The sequence below is a fragment of the Melopsittacus undulatus genome, chromosome 1, assembly GCF_012275295.1.
Source record: "Melopsittacus undulatus isolate bMelUnd1 chromosome 1, bMelUnd1.mat.Z, whole genome shotgun sequence".
NCBI lineage: Eukaryota > Metazoa > Chordata > Aves > Psittaciformes > Psittaculidae > Melopsittacus > Melopsittacus undulatus.
Window position 1 is genome coordinate 20635084 of NC_047527.1, and position 23928 is coordinate 20659011.

At 35.1% G+C, this 23928-nt stretch overlaps 1 protein-coding gene across 21 annotated transcripts in view; it reads right to left on the bottom strand.

Moving 5' to 3' along the window:
* RIMS2 (regulating synaptic membrane exocytosis 2) overlaps nucleotides 1-23928 on the bottom strand; it is a 443898-nt gene that overhangs the window by 291085 nt on the left and 128885 nt on the right. For 2 of the 21 annotated variants that reach the window (XM_034066427.1, XM_034066474.1), the window contains exon 1: nucleotides 13937-14058. The exons of the other annotated variants lie outside the window; for them this stretch is intronic. In XM_034066427.1, coding sequence (XP_033922318.1) covers nucleotides 13937-14058 — 122 coding nt within the window. Of the gene's footprint in view, nucleotides 1-13936; nucleotides 14059-23928 lie in introns of those variants that run through there. 21 annotated transcript variants of the gene reach the window in all.

A 23928-nucleotide genomic window follows, 5' to 3' on the forward strand; every position in this document is an offset into this window, starting at 1 on the left:
AGTTTCTTTTTAATTTAGAAAATAAGTTCCTAATAGTGAAAATGGAAGATATAGGGGGGGGTTAAATAAAAAGGTTTTGTGATATGTCTTTGTTGCCAGTGCTTACTTTGTCATCTATGGACAACTAGCTATCTAATATGTAACTGATAATAACAGCATGCACTCCTGTGCTACTTCTGGCATACAGGAAAAATCTCGAAGATTACTCCATCAGAACCCAAAAATACATTTGACTGCAGTCTGAAAATGCATTTCAAATCACTATTTCCTTTCAACATTAAATATTTGAATCAGCCCTGCCTCTCACATACTGCCTCTGACAATAAATCCTGCTTTTTAGATTTTCAAGACAAATCTAATGCTAGGGGTTGTTGAAGCAACTGTCTGCCCAATATTCCTTCCTCTGTTCCACCAACCCCCCTGGTCTTGACTGCTAACCCACTGAACAGAGGAAATAGAAGCAAGGTAACTCCATATTTTTTTCAGTAGTTCTTGCCAGAGCTTTAGCAACTATCTAAGAGTTTAAAGCCAGGAAAAAAGCTGCTGATAAAACTGAAAGTATTAGTACTGTAGATGGAAGTCTAACAGGTATCTTTCAACTTCTCTGCTAACATCACTAACTGTGAGAATCCCTAGAAGGAGACTCCACTGGTAGTTTTGGAATTCTTTTTGCTCCTTTGAATAGCAGACAGAGAGCAAGAGTGATATGGGCATTTTTTTAATCTACTCTCACTCCCTCCTTAAAAAAAATCTTCACTATAAGGGCAGCAAGGCACTGGCATAGGCTCCCCTGAGAAGCTGTGGCTATACCATCCCTGGAAGTGATTAAGGCCAAGTTGAATGGGACTTCGAGCAGCCTGGTCTAGTGGAAGGTGTCCCTCATTTGCTCTCTGTTAATAATGCTATTTAGTCCATCAGTTTTAGTAAGGCATTCATGTATTGCAAACAGTAATTTCTACATAATCTGAAGGAAAGATAAACTTCCAGGGATCATACTGAAATCTCAACTGTTAGTATACTATATGGTATTGCCAGACACTAAAAATAATAAAAAATGCCTCCCTTTTCGAACTTTACCTGAAACTAAATAGCAGAAATAAAATACAGCTAGAAATGGAAAACATTTACCATCTAGTTTGTTTCCATGACAATGAAGAATTTTTCCCTACAGTACATTATCTAGAGTTTTCTCTATCTAATTTCAGTAGTTGTTTGTGCTATTTTTAAGGCTTATGCCATTTCCTATTTGATTTGTACTGTAACATGGTCAATTAGGAAATTTGCACGGACATCCAGTCAAAACCATCTATTCATTACATCACACTTCAGGACTCTTTTTTTAACCTCCTAAAGAAATCATTTTCCTTCTTGTTGTTTAAATGCTTAATACATATTATATATGTATATATATGCTGGTACTTTGTTTGCTTTCAACACTAACTAAACCAACCCTGACATATTTCCATTCCTCTTTATTATTCTCATGTGGACTTTTTTTAGCAATTTTTATGGCTTTTCTGAAATCTAGATTGCCAGAATTATGCACAGTGATCCCAGTGTCTGTGTCTCCAAGACACTTAGGACAACGTGTACCACCTTCTATTTAATAGTTAGAAATACTAGCCAAAACCTAAGCTCATTTTCAAAACCTTTTAATTAGGCGATAACCCGCCAGCCATGGTCAGCCCCAACAGGCACCTGAGGGTTTTATGTGGAAAACATTAACTTTCCACTCTATAAATAAAGTTTATCTAAAGTTCACTGGTATTTTCTGAAAGTCCATATTACCTCAGTCTCAGTTCCTGAGTGACAAATAATAAACATATGTTCATCACGAAGAGTTTAAATATAATGCACCTTTTTCCAGCTAGCTCACTAGAAGCCAAAATTCTCATCAACATATAGAAAGATGGTTTAGAGAAGGAATATAAGGACACTTGGAAGAAATACTGGAAGAGCTTATAATGGCAAAATATACACCTATTTTATTGTATGAGATTTACTGAGGACAACAGCAGATACTGTCATCCTCTTTTAATTAAGAAATTATTCCTATATGTATGAGTTAAAATAACTTAACCACCAGATCAAAAAGAATCTCTATTGACTAATCAAGATCAATAATGATTCATGGAAAGCAATGTTTAGTTTGCTGGGTTTAGTATTTTCAGTTAGCAGTTCATATAGCAGATCATGAAGAAACTGAGAATGGTTATACTAGTACTTTATTCCATGTACTATTTTCACAGAGCTGGAAAAAAATGAGATCAAATATGATACTTAAAATATTATTTTACAGGATTGGAGATGCTTCAACATCAGCTTTCCTGAGAGAATGCTAGGAATACCTGAGAAGTTTCCTTCATATAAGTAATAAATTTTCTGCTTCAAAGGGGGGAAAAAAAAAGAGCATTTTTACATTAACTATGGAACCATAATTAATCCATGATAATACAAGGATACCTGTGTAAATGTAGTATCACCCCTGGCTAAATATTCAAACTGCCTTATTTATTATACATGATTAAATACCACAAATAAGATGCAGCAGCCCTGCAGCAGAAAGTGCAGCTAATCAGCACAAACTATATCACAGACAGAAAATATAATCAGGTGAAATGGAGGCTATGCTTCCACTGCAGAGTTAATACAGACTTCTGCTGCAATGTTGACAGTATTCTTCCTCACAGTTGCTTTCATAAACCTCCTCTTCCAGTTCACAAATGCTTCTAAATTGGACTTCCTGATATGTTTTGAGTACAGCCAAAGTCCAGGCATATGGTCGATACGCAAAGATCCATACTATGATTGTATCAGTTTCATGCTGGCATTAGTCAATTTGTAATCAGTATAAAGTGCATGAAAATCACTGTGTGCATTAAAATTAATCCTGGCATTTTTCTGTAATTTTTCAGTCTATTCAGTTTAGTCTTTGCTAAAGCACACCCTAAAAAAAAAAACAAACAAACAAAAAAAAAACCTGCATAGAAGAGATTAAGTACAAAACTTGTCAGAAAAAATAGAATATAAAATTTTCTTTCTAGATCTGCTCAGTACATAGACTAATACAGTAGAATGCTGACAAAAATCTGAAATTAATGTATTAGGCTGAGAACACGTTACCTTCTCATGGTTTTGATTATGTAACCTAAAGTAATGCATTCTCTTCTGGAATGGAAAAAAGCCACCAATAGCTGTTAGTGTGAAATCATTCGAAAAACTGGAAGAAAAATAAATTATTTGGATTTAGCCAGTCATACAAGCAGGAAAAGATGTTCAACTTTGAATGAAGTGCTTTTGTTATGCAATAGAATTAAATTCATCCCCATATAAAGCAACCAGGAAAGAAATTAAAGTTTCTGAAACGTGTTATGTAGGCACAAGGAGATAATTAAATATTATACTCTATTGACATAGTTTAAATTTTGCATTACATGAGGGATGTATGACACATGATTTAATGAGGATTTTCTATTATTTTGCAACATTTTCTTGTCAGCAGAGAGAACTGAAGCAATAGAAAGAAAAAAATAGGCAAGAGATAGAAATAACACACTGGAAATCAGTGAATAGGTCTATACGATAAACTCAATTTTCTATCTTATCTCCACACTGTTGCACTACTTAGATTTCAGTGTAATTTTTCCCACACATTGTCATGGCAATTACAATGAGCTAACATTATTTTCTGGAGACAAACCATATCAAATCACTAAACCATCACTCCAAATTTGAAGTTGTTATAACTCCCAGAATTCAAGTAAAGCTGATGCCTTGCAATTAAATTGTTTATCTATTAAAAACATAATTTTCTGTCTTCTTTTGAGTAAGTTCATTTCACTTCAGCTGAAGCAGCAGTAGATTTGAGATTAGTTCTCAATCTGACCTAAGCTGTTCTTTCAATATCCACTTGCTTCAATCAAAGGTGAATATATGCAACAATCTTTTTTCTGTATGACACAAGAACAGTTTAGATATCATCCGTATGTAATCAAAATTAAATACTGATTAACATACCTTGCTAATCAATAAAAAAAGGTAAAAAAGTGATTATTGAGACAGCATTTAGACATCAGTGATTATACAAAAGGTTTCCCAACTAAGTAAGAAATGTTCAAATTTCTCAGCTGTGAACTCTTAAAATACACTAATTTGTACCACTTTATATCAACTGACCAGAATCCAATAAAGATCTCCTTCCATAAGCTGCATATAAATACTGTAACATAAAATCCACCAAAAATGCAGATCTACAGGTTTTTCCCCAGTTTACTGTCAAGAAGCTGCACAACACCCCCTGCAGAATTAATACTTTTTCCTTTGATTAACAGGGAAACAAGGTATTTCTGTAAACTAGTGCAATCTTATGAGCATAGTCTCTGAGTACCTTGCATAGATACTCCCTTTTTTGTGTAGTTATGTTATATTATGTTTTATGTTATGTTATGTACACGGTTTAGTGGTGGACTCGGCAGTGATAGGTTAGTGGTTGAACGCACCAATCTTCAAGGTCTTTTCCAACCTATACAATTCTATGATTATCAAACATGCTTGCTAACCAACATCCTCATGCTTGTTAAGAATTTCTTTGCAAGTACAAATACATTTGCTTCATTTGTATATGAATACAGATTTGAGAAATTATGCTAAATTCTTAAGTTAGTGAAAAAAAACTTCTGAAAGACCTATCTCAAGACAAACAAATCACTGCAGTGAGGACATATCAGCTGTGTAGCTGACAGTATGTAAGGAAATAATGTACTTAGTAATACGATGCAGTTTGCAGCTAGTATGACGAAAGGCATCCTTAGTGCAAGTGAGCAGTTCAGCACAAAATCCTTGTATATTTCCAAGATATTTAAGTTACTCTGCTACATGGCCTAAAATTTAAAGATGAACCTAAATTCCCATGGGAGAGAATGCAAAAGTCTTTCACTTGCATAGGTATATGAACCCAGGATCATGAAGACCTTTGCAAATATTTATAAATTAAACATCCGAGACTCCCATGAAGTATTAAATACAAAACGTATCTCATAAAATTCCAGCAGTTAAATAATTCTCTTGGCACTACAAAGGATGTGTTGAAAGTAGCAGGTGTAGTATTCAGAACCCTGCAACTCCAAGTTTTTGACTGACCAACACCAACACCTTCTTCTCTTGCTTTATTCTAAAATAAGATATTGGAATTACTATTACAGGTATTCTTTATACACCACTGTTATGTTGATGAGCAACAAATGAGCATGCTTTAACATTAAAGATCCATGCTAAGAGCAGGCAAGGTTTTGCGCACATAAATTATATGAATTTCTGTGGGTTTGATATTGCAATTCTTGTTGCATTATAAAACCTTTTATTTCTGACTCTTTTCCAAAACTTCCAAAAGTATGACAGGCAGATGAAGCAGGTTATACTGGAAGAGTTCTTGAAAACATCACACTTACTTGGAAGTTTTACTTATTTAAGTAACGATCAAACAGTGTTAGAGTCACAGCAGAGCTATAAAAGTTGGGTCTTCTCTAAAGCCCACATTTATCTTGTAATTTTACAGCAGAACAATGCCATCATTAGCAGTGAAAAAAGTAAGTCCTCAAGTGAATGAAATGCTGACTACTCCAGGATCCTAACATCCATGCAAAATGTACTTAGAGAGCACAGAACCAACAACAAAAAAAAGAATACTAGGAAAAAATCAAGAAATGTAAAGAGAAGCATTGGCATATAAAAAAGGAGAGGGTAAGAGGGGATGAGAGAATTTACACTTGCTGTTTCAGCCAAAATTTTTAATGTTATCCTAGTTTTTTTATTATGTTTGCAAAATTGTACTTACAAACATATTTTGTAGGACTAGATATAATAAATCAATAACTGGAGTGTAAAGTTTTCTTGAAATCCTGAGGTTCCATCTTTCAAGAATGTTTTATTCATTTCTGTCACTTCAAAAGTAATATTTTAAATCTGTTATGTGGAGGAAAAAATCCTAAAATTTGCCACAAATATTCTCATTTTATTATTCTACTACTTATTTAATAATGAAGTGAATTATTATTTAGTTACAAATATACATATATATTACATGTCAACAGGTCCATCTTTGGCGCTCAATAGTTAAGCCACATACTAAATTTATTTGGTTTAGAGTATTTCTCTGTGACTTTATGTATTATTTTATACGTTAAAATTATAACTAGTTTAAAGCAATTATCATAAGTGCATTACCGGCTTGTCAACTTAATTGCACGCACCTTTTAACAAGGTTATTGTTCCTATTATAATTTATACGGCTATTACTATGTAAGAGACAACTAATTTATTGAAAATATAGATAAAGTTTCATGATAAAAAATTATCCTGAATACCAGAGAATTGGAATTTGGAAGTATATCTTGATTAGAAAAATAAGTTAAAAATTGCAGGTAGGATAAGATATATTAATCAAGACATATTTCATTTTTATATATATAGACACTTTGCAAATTCACTTTGTCTTCCGTAGACTAAATTCAACTCAATTCTTATTCTAAAATCAATAAAAGTTATTTTTCAGCAATTCAATCTGTATTCCCTGTCATACTTAGACAAAGTTGGGACAAAATTCTCTAATACAAAACATTTTTGTTTCATTTCTTCTTCTCATAATTATTTCCTTTTAGGCTAAGAAACAAAAAAGCAGAAACCAGAAAGCTTCCTTTGCCTCCCTGTTGCAAAGCTGAAGTGAAGCCAAGGGCCTGAAATGCTTCCAACTTCTCCTTCAAACATTTTATCTCAGGGAAAGCTACAATGATACTGTTACCTCCAACACTCATCTTAGATTTCCAGGGGCCAATATTTAATTTTTTATTCCTTATCTCAAAACCTTGTAAAGCACCTGAGGCCCACCAGACGCCTTATCTCTCTTGAATTATTTTGAAACATAGCGTTTTCTATGAGTGAACCTGCATTCTACCTTTATAGTGCAAAACCAAGAGTATATTCCTGAGAAATCTAAAGGGACTCTAGGTCCACAGTCAGCAACTAGTAGGATAGCCCTCTCTCACCTAAAAGTAAAGAAGCACTGTAGCTGCAGTATTGTTCCGCCTCAGCTTAACCAGACCTACACAGCCAAACGTTCCAATTTTATATGTACCCTTCTGTCTACAGTAGAGATTTAAAAGGGGTTGTTTTCCCTTCTAATTCTCTTCCCACCCAGAAATCATGTTACGCAAAAAGATCAAGAACAGAAAAAAAAAAAAAAGAAAATCCAGACACAGCAGGGCCCACACCAACAGAAGTGGTCTTCCCCACTTCACCACTTCACTGAGTCACTAAGGGTGGCAGGAGGAGCTGGCAACACATCTCTATCAAGGAACGCAAAGACATTCTTTAGTTCTGATAAGGGAAGTTTTGATTTTCAAAGTCTCAGATTTCTACAATGTATTGTAATTACTATTACTGACCTGGCAAACAGTGCCATTACTAAACACATTGTACCGTAAAGATGCATGTGATTTAACTTACTGACACAAAATGAAAAGAGCTATGAAGTATACAGAAAGGAGTAAAAAAAAGGTGAGGGACTGCATGAGTCCTGTCAACCATTTCTTTACATACTTGGTACTAAGCAAAGCAGGACTGGTGAAGACCCTCATTGAGTCTTTGGCTGTACAAGTGGGAAAACAGAAATATTTATGAATATGAGTCTGACCATCTGCACCAAATGGCCTAGCATATTCACTTTGCCTCCTACCAACAAACCAGACTCTAAACTGAGGCAGTATGGAGCAGATTCACAGAGCATTCATGCCAGTTTTACCAAAGCAACAGCACTCAGAAGAATAAAATGGATAGCTGGGGCTGGTTTTTGTTTCAGTCATCACAGCTCAATCTATCCCCAGACATATCAAGGGTCATGACTATCAACTTTGGGTTTTGGATGTCCATATTAGAATAGACAGTTTTCTTAAACTACTGAGCTCCTGTCATTGGACAAATATCTTTAAAATGTTTCAATCTCAGTACACAAAATCATTAGTCATTTCTTAATATCACACTTCTGATGTTTCTTCCTCCAGAAAAGGAAGATAATACCCACATCTTGTGTGGATGCTCTAAGGAATAATATGAGTTATCTGAGTTATTCAAGAAAGGAAAGAGATTCTTTTTATATGCTCTGATCAAAAAAGTTGTACTTGGTAACTCAAATACAGCCTAGATTTCTGTTGCTTTCACCCAGGTGAGGGAAAAAAATAAAGTTTTAAGGCATCCTTAACATTTCTAAGTTTAGGATTATTTAAATTTGTCAGTTTAACATACTATCTGAATTACTACCTGGAAATAAATTATCCACCTCTGACTCATCCTCTTTTTTCTTGCTGGTGGGAGGTTAAGATCATATGCCAGCTAAGATTTTACTACCATCATCAGATAACAACAGCTGATGCACAATAAGAATAGACAGAAACCTGTTATGGCTGCAAATATCCAAGCTCTGTGAGATTCATGGAGGTAGCATATGTCACCTTATTAAATCTGTAGCAACTGAGGTGGAAGTAACAGAAGGTATCTCTCTCCAGAGCCGGACGAGATGTGAAGAGAAATCGTTCTGTAAGAAAATCTCTTTCTTTCCTGTCTGAAAATATCTGCAACAAGATGTTACAGAAATGGTTTTTCCTAGAAATAAGATTTAAAAAACAAACCTAAAACCCAACGGCTGCCAAAACAGGATGGAATACAGAATTTCTTCTCAGAAAGAGTTTTGTGGAAAATTAGGATGTTCAGTTGCTAACTCCAAGGGAAATAGGAAGATGAGAAGATTTAAAACTTCATGCCACTTTTCCCACTTTCTCCCAAAGTAGCAAATCAAGGGACAAAGGACAGATGGTATTAGGTATTTGCAGCTCAAAGAGGACGTGAAGTGCTCTATGGGAGGGACCCATGGAAAAGGTGCAAAAAAATCCAAGCACACAGCTGCAAGTCTCTCTCTGCCTTGTATATACAACTTGCTGTCCCAGAAAATCTTCCCCTTATGTTTCTAGAAGTGGCTTATGCCTATAATTTTAGCCAATAAAAAAGACAGAGGATCATTTGAGATGGCTAACGTCTCTGACGTAATATAGACATCTGCTGCTAGCTTAGTTTTGGATTTCTGATTGTGTCAGATGCAAGGCACAAACAGTTAAGAAGTAGGTTTTGCTATGCATTTAAACTCATTAAACTCATAGGTTTGCTATGCATTTAAACTCATTAAGGAAAAATACATGGTAGGAATACAAACAAATGACCTGGATTTTCTTCCAACATTGCATGGGTTTTTCAACTGAGAAAGGACATCAGCTGCAAATTTCAGGGAATTATTTAAAACAGGATGACGTGAATCTATTATGAAGGTAAAAGGGAGCAGATATGAAAATCCCAACTAAATTTTTAAAGGTAGTTATAGGCAAGCTAGATGTTGAAAGTGAGGAGACCAGTTTCAGTCATTATTCACTGTTGTATGTCAGAATATGGATGATATGTTCTTAGTTCTAATACCATCAGTGTGGTTTAACCTTGGCTCTTAGACTAATATTTGAAAATGCAATCTTCTCTTAGAATTATAGCAAACCTTTCTCCTTGTTAAACTGGTAAGAGTCAGAAAAAAACCTCTAATCTATTCCATAGAAATATCTTAACAGAATTGTTTCCAACAAGGAATAGAAAATGAACTTTTTCCTTCAAAGTCAAAGTAATGATTAGTTGCATCATGACAACAACTGTCTGTGACAATAATTATTGACATCATGTGATGACTTCATTATAAAACAGATCATTAGTAAATAGCTCACAGGTACACTCAGGAAACAAAACAGAAAATTAGATAATGAATGGAAATCATATTTTTCTGCTTAAATTGTATTTCCTGTGTAAATATCTGGCTTCATGAGCAGGCTAATTTATTAGGTACTTTAGTGACCTTCTGAAAATCAATGCATTGAAGCAAAAGATGCTTACCAAGGGACTGAAAAAGTGAAAACTTTTAAGAAATCTTTAACAATATTTGTGTTTAATAAAACACAGTTTACTTTTTTAATCTAAGTGCATCTAATTTCAAAACACGAACTATTCCATGCTTTGAAAGTCTCTGCTGTACATAGGACTTGATAACAAACTGTGTACTACATTGGGGCCAGAAACATTAGTTATCTTGTGCCCCTGTGTGGCCAACCTAGACAACGAATTCACTTTCACATAGCTGTAACAAAGTACCAATGTGCCGTGGGAGAAGCCAGATTTAGGTAAATCCACTGCTTTCCATTCTCACAGGAGCGCTGTTAATATATTCTGCAATGGTGAAATTGGACTGATACTGCTCTGCACAGTTCGTATCAATTTTAGTCACAACGGATACTCACCATTATGCAGTGATGTGTTAATCTGAACATTGCCCAAAGCAACTGTGACTTTGCAAAGCATGCTGCTACAAATAGAGCATCTGACAGCACAGTGTTTGCACACTAAACTCTAAATGAAGAATGGCAATCAGAAAATCCAGCTTATCTGGTAATAAATGTTTTAAAGACGTGCAAAAACTTTATTTCATCATCGTTAGTCATTTGAATGACAAGTATATCACTGAAAGTTGTCAAAAAAAAATAGACAGCAAAAAAACCTGAAACTCCTTTAGACACTGCTTCAGAATTTGGAAGTAATGTAAGCCCTAGTAGGTTTTCAGAAAAGGGCTCATGTTTTTTTTTCCATACTTTCTTTTCCAGAAACTTGAAGAATTTATTCCACAAGTTAGCTATTTGCCAAATGCTAAGAATGAAAAACAATTCTTGTGACCTTCTGACATGAGGTAATTCTAACCCTTTTTCAATAAAAAGGAACCTATTACACAGGAAATAACAGTCCCCAACATAGGTGACACACGGTTTTGAGGTGAAGTAGTAGCTCTTACTGCTTCAACTGGATGGAGTGGATAGTGTCAGACAGAGATGTGCAGGACCAGGAGGAATGTCCAGAAAGCAGCTATCAGTTTACACTCCCAGCATTATCTTACAGCAAAGCATTGCTGTGTAGCTGGCAAAGGAGAACTAAATTGCAATATTCCTCCAACAAAAGCTGTTAGCAGAGGATAATTAAACCCATTTAAATGGTAAAATCAATATAACCCATGAGGATTTTAATATCATATGTGTGCTCTCATATCAGCTACTGCAACACAAAATATACGCAAATAAAAATCCAACTCATGTAAGGTTTCTATGGGAAATTACAAAACCCAGTTTAATATATTTTTCTATTAATGTCTGGTAAAATATAAGAATGCAAATGCTGAGATAACTGGCTTTCCTGCAACAAAATCACAGAATGTCTAAACTTCTAGAAGAACTGAAGAATTCAAAGAACACTGTGAAAATTAATATGAATCTATTTTCAGTTACAGTTATATGCATAATATCTTCTTCCTTATGACTGTTTTATATTGCATTTTCTGGTATGCTATTAGTATGCATTAACCTGTTTTCTTCACCTTATTACTTTGTGTAAGCAGCAGTTAACCATCCTATGCTTAATGTCAGCCCTTATCTTTCTGGAATCTGACTTTTACTTTTGAGATGTAAAACCAGAAAGAAAACCTTAAAAAGGGTCATCTCTTTTTAGTCTGAAAAATATTTAACTTCAAAGTCTGAAGAGACAAACCATGCTATACCTCATCAAAGTAGAATCTTTTATATGCTAGAAGTATTTTTGCTTTCCTTATCACAGTTCTGAAATATTAACTCTTACTGCATGAACTATTAGTTTTTAGCTAGAGCATTACATTAACTGTGCAAAGCTTTAAGTGAAAAATCTACCTAAAACAGACACTAGGATTGATTTAATTACCAAAAAATATTATTTTTTTTAATCAGTAAGACAACAAAAAGGACTAGTCTCTGAAATAAATGTCTGCAAGATTTTTTAGTGACTGTTCAATAGATGGCTTCCTCAAAGCCCTTTTATCAGGATAAAATTTAAAATACTGGTACTTATTCAAAAGATTTAATCTTCTTACTCAATAACCTTAAATAACTTTCAACTAACTTTAACTTCAGAAGACAGAATACATGACTTAGCCTCTCATGATTACTGCTGCATACTGTTAAAAAACTACACGATGTTTTATAGAGGCCAAAACTGGTACCTAGAAAATTACATTACTCCTTATAAATAGAGAAATATTCTCACCCTAAGTCAGGCAGTCCATACTAGGTAGGAAGCTAGGTTTCCTAACAGTGCTTTCTTGCTTGCCAGTCTTCCAGAATAAATATAATTCTAAACCTCAGGCACAGCAAATGGAATAAAATAATTCTCTGATGCCTTGTGATGTGAAACTGATACCATAGACATAAGGCTCCAGATTTTGCAAGAGATTTACAAGCAAAATACACAACTAAAAGCATCATGCACATGTATGTGTAAAAAAAAAATAACAAAAAAAAAAAGCCCCTAACAAAAAGCATGCATTTTGATCTGTAAAAACAGATCCAGAGAATCAGAACTTGGTTTGTAGCTGATTAGAACAGTTGCTAAGGGCTTTGTTGGTTGCTGCAGGCCTGAAACTATGCACTTGGAAACAGGCACTCTTTCACAATCACAGTTGATAATACATAAATTATTGCTCCATTTTGTAGAGCTTCAAAGATTTCACAATACTCCAAAGGGATGTGAGAAAAAAATCTCATGGACTACAGATTCCTATGTGTCTAAAAAACTCTTAATTTATTAAAGTGATGATGATTACCAAAGCTACCTCCATAATTTTGCATGCTTAATTAGAAATCCATACCCAAGATGGATTTCAAAACTTGAAAACAGTAACATTAAATAAATATTAAAATATTTATAAAGGAAACACCAGCAATAAGGGAGGGAATCCTTACAGCAATATTCTGGGAAATAAAATGGTAACAGTTTTCTAAGTACTGAGTGCAAATATTGCTCTATTTAAAGAATAATATCCAATTTTCAAAGGATTTCTCTCTCAGATACAGAGATTAAAGTGCTAGACATAGTCTCTGCAATACAACTTCCACCCTTTTTCCAGAATGTTTCCATCAGCGCACTATCTTTATAAAAACTACAGGATTCATTTTTCTCCCTGATCTGCACTCACACACTTCTGGATAAAATTCTTCATAATTTTTACTGTTAATATTTAATAGCAGTACAAAAAAGTTCCAAACATCAGTATTATAGTATGTTTACTGAATAATGCCACAAAAGGGAGGCACTATTAATACAGTTTACCCCCTCAAAAATATTCTAAGAAACCAATTTAATAACCAATTCACATCAATAAACAACTTCTTCCTATCATTTCTAATTCCCACAAAACATCAGCTATTTATAAAAGGACAGCCTATAGAGCTGACTGACCTGCTGCAAAGCATCCACACTGATCAGCTATAATTTGGACAGTTAAAAAGATTATTAAAAAGCATCACACACAAAATCTAAGTCTTCTAAAAATGAGAAACTGCTTCCTGCCTATTTCGCAAAAGGCATGCAAGAGTACTTATTTACAGCTCCCACCAAATTAGATACAGTTAAACAGACAGATCTTTGAGCATTTAATCCTTTCACTGCCACGTCCACAGAGAAATCATTTTCTTAGACAAATTTGTTTATGAATATTTAATATGCTTTAAGCATTACAGTTAATAGTGCTAGCTTCTAATGGTAGCTAATGTATTTGAAAGATACAGAACCATCTTAAATATTTTATTCAATCTTTGCTGCCTTTATTTCTGCAGATTGAGTTCTCATGTAACCCTTACATAAAACATAAAAGCACCAACAGAAGCGACTCACTGCTACCGTAAAAATACTAATATCTGAGTGCAATTATAAAAGTACCCCACTGAAAAACATGCAAATAGATAATTATCAGCATAGAAAAGGTAAAGCAAAATGTTTCATTTCTACTCACCTAGTGTTGTTCAATGTTTGTCCAAAAAGATCATTTTGTAAAATATTTGGAGGGGATGAAAAAACCCCATGAAAATGAGATAAAACAGAATTGCAGACCTGGCGCAGTGTCTCAAATTGCATTTTCTCTCTTTCCTTCCTTTCTATTTTTCTTCACCACCTGTCTTAAAAGTCATCTATTTTGCACACACCATCAAATGCAAACATGCCAATCAAGTTCCATATTTCTCCTGGTCTCTGTAAAAACTGTGCTTAAATGTGCAGTGCCTGATAGTTAATTGTACAGTCATTATTCTTCTAATTCAGTCGTAGAAGATTTAGTTCCCGTGCGGCTTTCTCCTGACTGTAGAAAGAATTCTAAACAGCAGCAAGCTTTTTGGGCATTCCCAGCTAAAGTGTGAAGCTGAGCTGCTTTCATGTACTCTACTCATATTTCTCTAAGCCTATTAAAAACACGCAGTGAATAGATGCTGTCGTCAGGAGTTTCAACACATCTGGCTGCCAGCAATAAAATCTCAGAAGTAAAAAAATGAGGACAAGGCATCCTCATACTGTTACTACTGTCTAAAAGGAGGAGGATTTCTGCATCTCCCCTCCTCCTTCCCTCCCCTGGAAAAATGACTAATACCGGTGGCTGTGTATGTAGGTCTTTTTTTTTTTTTTCTTCTTAATGCAAAGGCAGCTCTACAGGACAGAAAGACACTCTCAAAATATTCTTCATATAATGAACAACATGAAGCACTGAGACTGTAACAATAGACCTTTTCTCTCACGTCTGAAAAGCTATACTGTATCTCACATGAGATAACAGGTTTTCTCAATGCAAACATTTAAATGTATCATCAATTCATGACTGAAGCAAACAGTATACAATCCATACACAACTAATCTGTCAGGTACTGTACATACAGCATCAAGGCAATGATTTACCATGCAAACCTGAACAATTACTAAAAGGAATGGTTGCATTATATATGCACATTTCAAAATAAGAAGCCTTCAGCATATTTTAAAAGTTCATTGCACAGAATCAGCCATGATGGAACCGAGCAAAATCAAGCTTTTATTTCAGTGCTCCATACCTCTCTACTTCCAGCAAAACCCACTGTCTTAGAAGCCTACACCTCCAGTACACATGACAGTATAGGAAGTCAAAGAGCAAGTAGAATCGGTCAACTAATGGAACACATTGAGTTTCTGCAGCATAACATGCATGGCAAATACCATTAAACATACAGAAAATAAATACCCCTGACTAAAAAACGTATTTTTCCTCTTTTAATGCTCGTGCTAGAGGATGACATCATGCAACATTACAGAACATACTCTATCATCGTCAAACTGAAAAATATCAATTAAAAGGATTTTCCTTAGAATATCTCATTTCCTACCCACAGTTTTTAACATCTTAGCACTAATTACAAAATCTCCAAATAAGCCAACATAAAATGAAGTATATTATTAAAGCTCTTCCATTGAAAGTGATTTTAATCCCAGAAGATATGGGAGTAAGCAAGCTTCCAGCTAATTAAAGTGTTGTATGGATGTGCAAAGAAAGCAGTATCAATCCAGGCTTTTTTGGCCAGAAGGATGGCAGCTACAACTCAGAACAAAATTTTCCCCTTTAAAAGAGATGTAAAGACTCCCCACCAACACCCATGTTATGTATTTCCAAAAACATAATGGAGAAAATATGAGCTAATAAAACTGTTCCCAGAACTTATGTGGAAACCTACAAAGTACTGCACAAAATAGTTTTTAATACCTGGTTTATGCCTACTGCATAATGTGCATTACAGAAATATTTGTATTTGAGGAATGCATTACAATTTGTGGTTGAAAGTACCAGGCTATATATATGGCAAAAAGTAGTTGTTGAGATCCTGGATTAGGAGCTAATGAGTCTTTATGGCTATCTTGCTATAATAAAAAGAAAACTTAGTACTTGGCAACCACCCTGCTTACATTACAGAGATTTCATGTTTGTAACATACAAAAATTTGCCTTGACATTCATTGCATCAAAAGACAACAATTTTTAATCTGCTGCGAGAAAAAGAATTATCCTGTTACAAATAATTCAAGTTATTCAAATAATTATTGGTCTGTTACACACCACTAAACAGTTCAGAGACAATGGTAACCACGGAAAAGGTACAAGACTAATATTTTGACATATATTTCAAGCATATCACCATTTTGCTGTGTGTCTCACGAATGGTCATCATAGCCAAAATGCTTTTGAAGTTGCAATCAATGTATGGACATTTGATATTCACCTTTCTATGTCTTCATTTTCAGATATTTAAAACCAAAGTTTAAAACTGCTGACAAAATGTATACTTCTATTTTTTTTTTTCATTTAATTCTGGAGTAAGGAATTGAGAGTACTCTGCAGACACTCATGCAAGTAAAACTGTTAATAAGGAAAAGACAAAAATAAAACTCACTTGGAGTATTGTGTGCAGTTCTGGTGTCCTCAACATAAAAAGGACATGGAACTGTTGGAACAAGTCCACAAGCCCAGAGGAGGGCCACAAGGATCATCAGGGGTCTGGAGTACCTCCCATATGAAGACAGGCTGAGAAAGTTGGGGCTGTTCAGTCTGGAGAAGAGAAGGCTGCATGGAAACCTCATAGCAGCCTTCCAGTATTTGAAGGGGGCATACAGGGATGCTGGTGAGGGACTCTTCATTAGGGACTGTAGTGATAGGACAAGGGATAATGGGTTGAAACTTAAACAGGGGAAGTTTAGATGGGATATAAAGAAGAAATTCTTTCCTGTTAGGGTGGTGAGGCACTGGAATGGGTTGCCCAGGGAAATTGTGAATGCTCCATCCCTGGCAGTGTTCAAGGCCAGGTTGGATAAAGCCTTGGGTGACATGGTTTAGTGTGAGGTGTCCCTGCCCATGGCAGGGGGGTTGGAACTAGATGAACTTAAGGTCTTTTCCAACCCTAACTATTCTATGATTCTATTCTAAAAGGGTACTTTCAAAGGCAAATACTCCATAGTTGTTACAGCAGAAAATTCACCTGTAATGACAGGGGGTCGTGCAAATACACTGGATATCTGCAATTTTCATAAAGATGAACTTACTGTTAGAAACATGGGGGGGTTGTAAAAAAAAAAGAAATGGTACAGGAAAAGAAACAGGATTTCCTTTCTTTCCTGACCCTTCTACAGCTGTCCAAGAGACCCTTTAGTCAATAAACAATTCCTTGCCGTATTTACTATGTTGCCTATATTATTGCATTGACGCCTTAATACAGACCTACTAATATTAAGCTCATTCTTAGGTACTTCCACCTTTTCCAGAACATAATGGTTTGAGCTAGAAATGTCAAGAAAACAAAGAGGCCTAGCAAGAAGAGGCTGGAGGAGGTGGAATGAAGGAGCATGAGCAGAGCAGGCTGTAGCAACGGATGTATCCATCCTTCCAGAACCAGAATAGAACTGACAATCAAAAGCCTGTGGAACCACACATAGTATCATTTCTTGTACACTAATATGCATTGAGAACAGAGCAGTACGGGGACTAGTTACCTCATGTCAACCCTGTTACTGATCTTTAAATGTAAATGTCTCAGCATTTTTTATGTTAAAAAATTTCCTGTGATGAGGGGCACGGTGATTTAGTATCATTTTTAAGATTTAGGAAATTATACCCTCAACATTCCCAGATTAAAAACCTCATATAAGAATTTTGGAAAACACAGGAGGTGGGGGTTTTTTTCCTAATTTCATATTTAACTTCCTTACACTTTAGATCTCCTTTTCTCTCCTTCAAGTCTCTCACTCTACATATTCCAGTATCTGTATTGGAAGAAAAAGAGGTCCTATATGCAAAGCCTTCTTTTTTATGAAGGATTTCATAGACATGAACCCAAATTGCACAGAATGAGAAAACCAAGTACAGATAGTCTTAGCAATTACTTGACATGGCTGACAGCCTATATCAAAATGAAAAGACAAGCCTGAGAAAAGCATCATTGGGTTCATTAAACTAGGGTATACCGAGCTCCTTACAGACACCTATTTCTCCAGCCAAGTTGAATTTTAATAAAACCCCTGCAGCAACAAGTAGTTTGGAAGTTTTTCAAGAAACCTCCCAAGTATGTATTGATACTTTTCAATTTCTGTAACATGTTTTTATCTCAAGTAAAAAATCAAACTTCTCTGAATTTGATTTTAGGACTTAGAAAGCTCTTAAGGTAAGCATATTTTACAAAGGGAGTTGAAAATATTTACAAATATGCTATCTTAAACACTGCTCATAGGCATCACTTCTTTACTACAGCTGCACAGAAAAGACATTTCACATTAAGCTACAGCTTAAATAAGGTAAAGTCATGTACGATTATTAAAACTATATATTATGGTTCGTAAGGCAAATACTTTTCTGTGATAAAAGATACTATCAAGTACAATTTGGGATTTTCAATTCCATTCTAATTTACTGGATATTACGTAAGTATAGTCTGATGGTATCATAGAAGAAAACAGTAGAGATGGGTCACTTGAAGTTTGGGAGTAGGAGTGTACATTTTGAAATTAACAGAAAGTCAAACCTCTTTTTCACCTGGAAGCTAAATAAAATTAGGTAATTAATAGCACATAAATATCTGTAATGCAGCTACCATTGCCCTCCAATATGCCCTTACCAAAGCATTTAGCTAAATATTTAGGATTTAAAAATTTTGGCTATTCAATTTTTCTCATTATGAAAAGAAAAAACGTCTGAATAAATGGTTTTTAGACAGGTAAGTTAACAACTTACAACAGGTGGCCTTGCACACTGGATGGTGTTATAACAGTTTATAAGACTACTTATTTTGGGTCAGATTAGCAAACTGATGCTCCAAGGTGGGACATGATTTTAAACATCTAACTTAGATTTAAGACCAGACATGTCAATTTGCTATTGCAAGTGAAGTACAACCAGACTTTCTTCTGGGGTAAAGCCCATAATCATTTGTATTTCATCACATCAATGTTCAAAGGTTCAGCTTCACAACAGAAGTTTAGCAAGAATTACAGCAAAACCTACAACTGTAAATTTAATCACTTAAGAATAACAGTGACAGAAGCCAGTATCCTTAATATCTAGGAAAGGAAATAATAAAAAGATGGATACAGATAAAGCCCCAACCCCAGAAGGATAAAGGTACCTAAATCCAAGCTGCAGGGTAGCATCAGTCTCTGCCCAGGAATTGTAATAACCAATCCTCTCTTTCACCTGGCGCCTGAGCAGTCATTCAAAACTTGTTTTTATTACAGGAAGTCTGGCAGATGGAACAGTGTCTGGGAACATGGAAAACTGAGTCCCAACGTTCTCTTACGGCTTCTTCAAATATTCCCACTAAGTCCTCATCAACACCCTCGTGGTTATTCCAAAGGGAATATGCCTTTGCTGTTGAAGCTGTTCTCTCTCCCCTAAAATAATTAAATATTGAAAGAACTATTTAATTCACTGAGTTAAACATTTATTGAGAATAGAAAAGTGATACTGTTTTTATTCCCTGGTAGTCAAGACACAGATCTACAATGGAAGATACTGAAATTCCAGCTAAGAGGCAGAACCTTGTTACAGAAAATATCTACTAACAAAGTAGAGAAATGTAAATTCATCTTCAATTTCAACCACCAAATAGTTTTTTTCTTGTTTGCATTTTTATCTCAGTACATTCTACATTTCCCTGCTTCCTTACATTCTTTTTTGAGGTATTCTATTCCTATTCATATAGCTCTTCATCTTTCTCCCATTCAGACATTTAATAATAATCCATACTCTCCTTTTAGCCTAAGTTACAGATTTTAAATCAAGGATAGAAGACTTAGAAGACTGGACAGCCTATTTATCCATTTTTCTGTCCATATTACCATCTATCACCATGACTAATATGCTTGAGGAGACTGGTTAATTTCATAGGGGCATAAATATTGAAATAGTTAAGTTCCAGCAAGCTGCATGAAAATCAGCATCATCAAAGGAGGAGAAAGACCCAGGATATTGTGCAAAGAGGAAGGGTGGGTAGAACTGAACTATTACCCACTGACTGTAGCAGTAGAAGGACAGTCAGAATATGGCCAGTAAACAGCCACATCATTGCTATCTTAAGTTTGAAAAAATTATCATAAGCAATTGGAAAAGGTGCTTAAGAAAGCTTTATTGTGGTCCTCCTATGCATTACAGTGGAAATAGGACAGAAAAATATGAGAAAACATTATAGGCTGCATTGATTCTGGTCATCATGGAACCACCTGCCTCACAGAATCACAGAATCCCAGAATCCCAAGGGTTGGAAGGAACCTCAAAAGATCATCTACTCCAGCCCCCTGCAAGAGCAGGGTAACCTAGAGTACATCACACAGGAACTTGTCCTCTGTTGTATCTAACTCCCTCCTTCCTCAGTTTCTGTTTGACTTACCTCTAATGCTATCCTGTGTACAATGGACTTACCAAAGTTTATCTCCTGCTCCACCAGTAGTAATACCAAGTAATGAAATATTAAGAATAATTTATCACTAAAATGAGCTTTACAAAAATAGTTCATTATCACAAACCTTGTAAGTACGCTACCTATTAACTACTTTTGGAAATTAAACCTAAGTAAACACATTCAGTTGCACTGTTAGATAGGTAGAGGAGTGAACCCCAAGCCATTCTCTTACATGCTGTGTTTTAGGGTACTACAACTTTGCTGTTCCAAAGTCTGTTGAGCTACCATTTCCTGTAGCAGCCACTGTTTCCTAGTCTAACTCCAGTGAAATCAGTGGTTAATGCTGCATGCCAACAGTCTCTGGATCGAGGCCCAAAAGCACAGTTCAGCACTACGCCTCTAGCAGGTTTCCAAATATTGGAACTGCTCTAGTGCCAGTGGAAGAGGTCTGTGCACTGTTTCTCAGTCATGAAAGGACCCAGCAAGTACCACAAAGCTCCAAATAGTTAAGAGGATGCTTTGAATAATTTACTTACATTCAGGACAAAATACCAAAATAAGCTGTCAATTTACATTTTGCAACTTTACAGGAATCTGGATAGTCTCATCTCTGAAAATTCTCAGAACTAATGTCATCAACACAGGAGGGAAAAAAAGGCAAGCAAATGCCTATTTTTTAATGAAAGACAAAGTTAACCTTGACATGTTTAGATTCCTGAGAAAGTCAAAGAGTATAGGCTACATAAGCCTAAAAGACTGGATGGGAAAAAAGCTTTGGAGTTCCTAAGGAGGAAAGTACCAACTGTCCTTAATAAGCTGTGCTGAAGTTCTGCGAGGAGACCAAACAATTCATTTCCCTGTGGCTGATCATGTTCTAAGTAAATGACAGAAAAAAATCATAATGCACTAATGAGTATGACTTTAAAATTTTCTGAAAGGTAGCAAGCAAGTTAAACATGAGATTTTCCCTGCATATTTACTACCCTGGAAAGAACATATTTTACAAATAAAATATTTGGAAGCTCAGATTTCACCTTATTTTGACTAGTTATGGCTTAATTAAATTCTTAGAGTATGAAAGGAAAAATGAAGATGTGAAATGCTAGATGTCTTGTTTATTATAGTTTGAGCGATAAATAATCTACATTTTTTAAACCTCAGATAACACAATGATAGGTATGATTTTGCTCCATATGCAGATACTAGGAAATGTGCCATATGTTCACTTGGGAAATCCTGCTGTTTGGCCTAATATGGACACAGTAAAAAACTGGCACTGACCATACAAATTGCACATTCCAGGATGAGTATGATAGAAGGGAAAAAAACAATAAATTGGACAAACAAAATATGAAAATTGCAATTTAAAAGCCTTTCATGATTAATGATGATTGGTAAGACTATAAAACAACTTCTTGAAATGAATCAGTAGCTGTGCCACAGAACCAGATATACCTCCTAGTATAAACATTTTTAAACTATCTTTAACATGGATAACTTTGACTTATTGGTTAATGTCCTTAACTCAATATAGATTTTGGCTCCTCAAACCTCTCCTCAGAATTCTCTTTAATACATTAGTTGAAAGGCAATACGAGAAATATTTAAATATGAAAAGGCATAGAATAATTGAAAATAATTACACAAAATATTTAATTTTCATAGAATCATTCTAATTATTTCTCTTATCTCTGTCCTTCTCAACCTCAATATTGTGTGAATATTACACAATACATACAACTTGCATACTGAAACAAAAAGCTTCTATCACTACAGCACACCACAAAAATAGAGAAAAAAGCACAAGTTACATCTTAAGATTTAAAAATGTTCAATGGAATATACAGTTGAGTTTGATGGGTTTTCCAGCACAAGCGAAATAAGGCACTTGGATTTTTCTATTTTGATAATAATATTATATGCTATGTGACATGTTCACAAAAACAAGTCTGAGTGCTAAGTTTAAAGTACATCACTGCCTAGGTCTGTTCCGTAGCAAAGCTCCAGTGCCTAGTTCCTACCTCACTTGACAAATCTGGGAACTTCTAAGTCTTCCTCACTTAGGAATTCCACACATAAAAATGAAGATGTTATTGATCTTAGGTAAATTCAGAAGTTGAATTTATACTGTCTGAACCATTGTTTGAAGTTACTAACAGTGACACCCAGCTTCATTCTGCTTAAATATAGACATCTAAGGTGTGTGTGTTAGAAGCCAAGCCATCTTTTTTCCTCCTGAATAATTGATAAAGAGAAGCATGTATAAAAAAACATTCATGTGACGAAAAATTGCATGAGTGCCCAAAAATAGGTTTAATGAAGTACTCTTATGCATGGCTAAGTACCTTATTTAGGAGGTATTAATATAGCTCTGTAGTTGCATTTCTATTGCTGAGTCTGAGAACACTCTCCAGTTCCTGGCTTGGCTGTGTTCTGACACCATGTCAGGAAAAAAAATATAGCTATGCATATTCTCTCCCATTTTCCTACCCATGCATTTTCCCAGTATATAATCCAGGTATCCATAGATCTGCATGTTTCCTAAGAAAATTCCTACTGATGGTAGATCTCCCATACTAAAAAGGAAGCCCTAAAATCTAGGGATTTTAACCCACGGCCCTGACCTAAAACATAATTTATCTAAAAAGCTGCTGGGGCAGAATTGCAATTGGCAAACATAAAACAATGCATTTGTCTAGTAAATGTAGAAATTACTTCTTCAACCTGGAAGACCCTGATTCTAGTTTGTCATAAATAATTCATAATTTTGTTTCATGTCTGCAGGACTGGTGGGCTTCCTACAGGAAAAATACATTTGTTTTTCTCTACAAAATAATGTCTGTAAATTCTGGGTCATAGAATGATCTTATAATCAGTTCTCCACTTTCCCCAGAATGTCTGACAGTTTACTGAAGTGAGTACACCCAGCTTTTAGTATGAATAGAGAAATTTGTGCAAACTCATACATGTGGTATAAAATATAAAATTATTTTTAAAGTATTAGAGGAATACTGTTAAGATGGGATCATCAGGCAATCAGAGTTAGAAAATGTCTAACTGAGACTTCATTTCCCTGACTAAAGGAACAGCTGCATTACCTGACAGGAACAGAAAGCTGTTATACTCTGCTTGAATAAGCAGAGGAGTACATGTAATACACATTGATACAGTAGGCTCAGTATTCACTAGATGCCACATCTGGCAGAATGAGGGGTTTAAAGTAGCGTATTTCAACCAATTTTACCTTCAGCTGACTCACAATCAATTCATATTTCTTTGCACCTCATTACAGTACATGAATCCTGCTTTATGCCTCATTTGCAGTTCTGGATGGTTCACCAATGAGATGTGTCTCACTGGTCAAGAAGTGCTGGCCTAGAACAGAGATTTGATTGATTTTTGAAACAATGCATTGAATACTTCATCTGCTATGAAAGAAATTTCTATTCTTCACTTTCACCAAAAGTTAAGTCACCTTTCCAAAAAAAAAAAAACAAAACAAAACAAACACAAAAGGTGATCTGAAGAATTACTAATAAGCTATCATGCGTGAT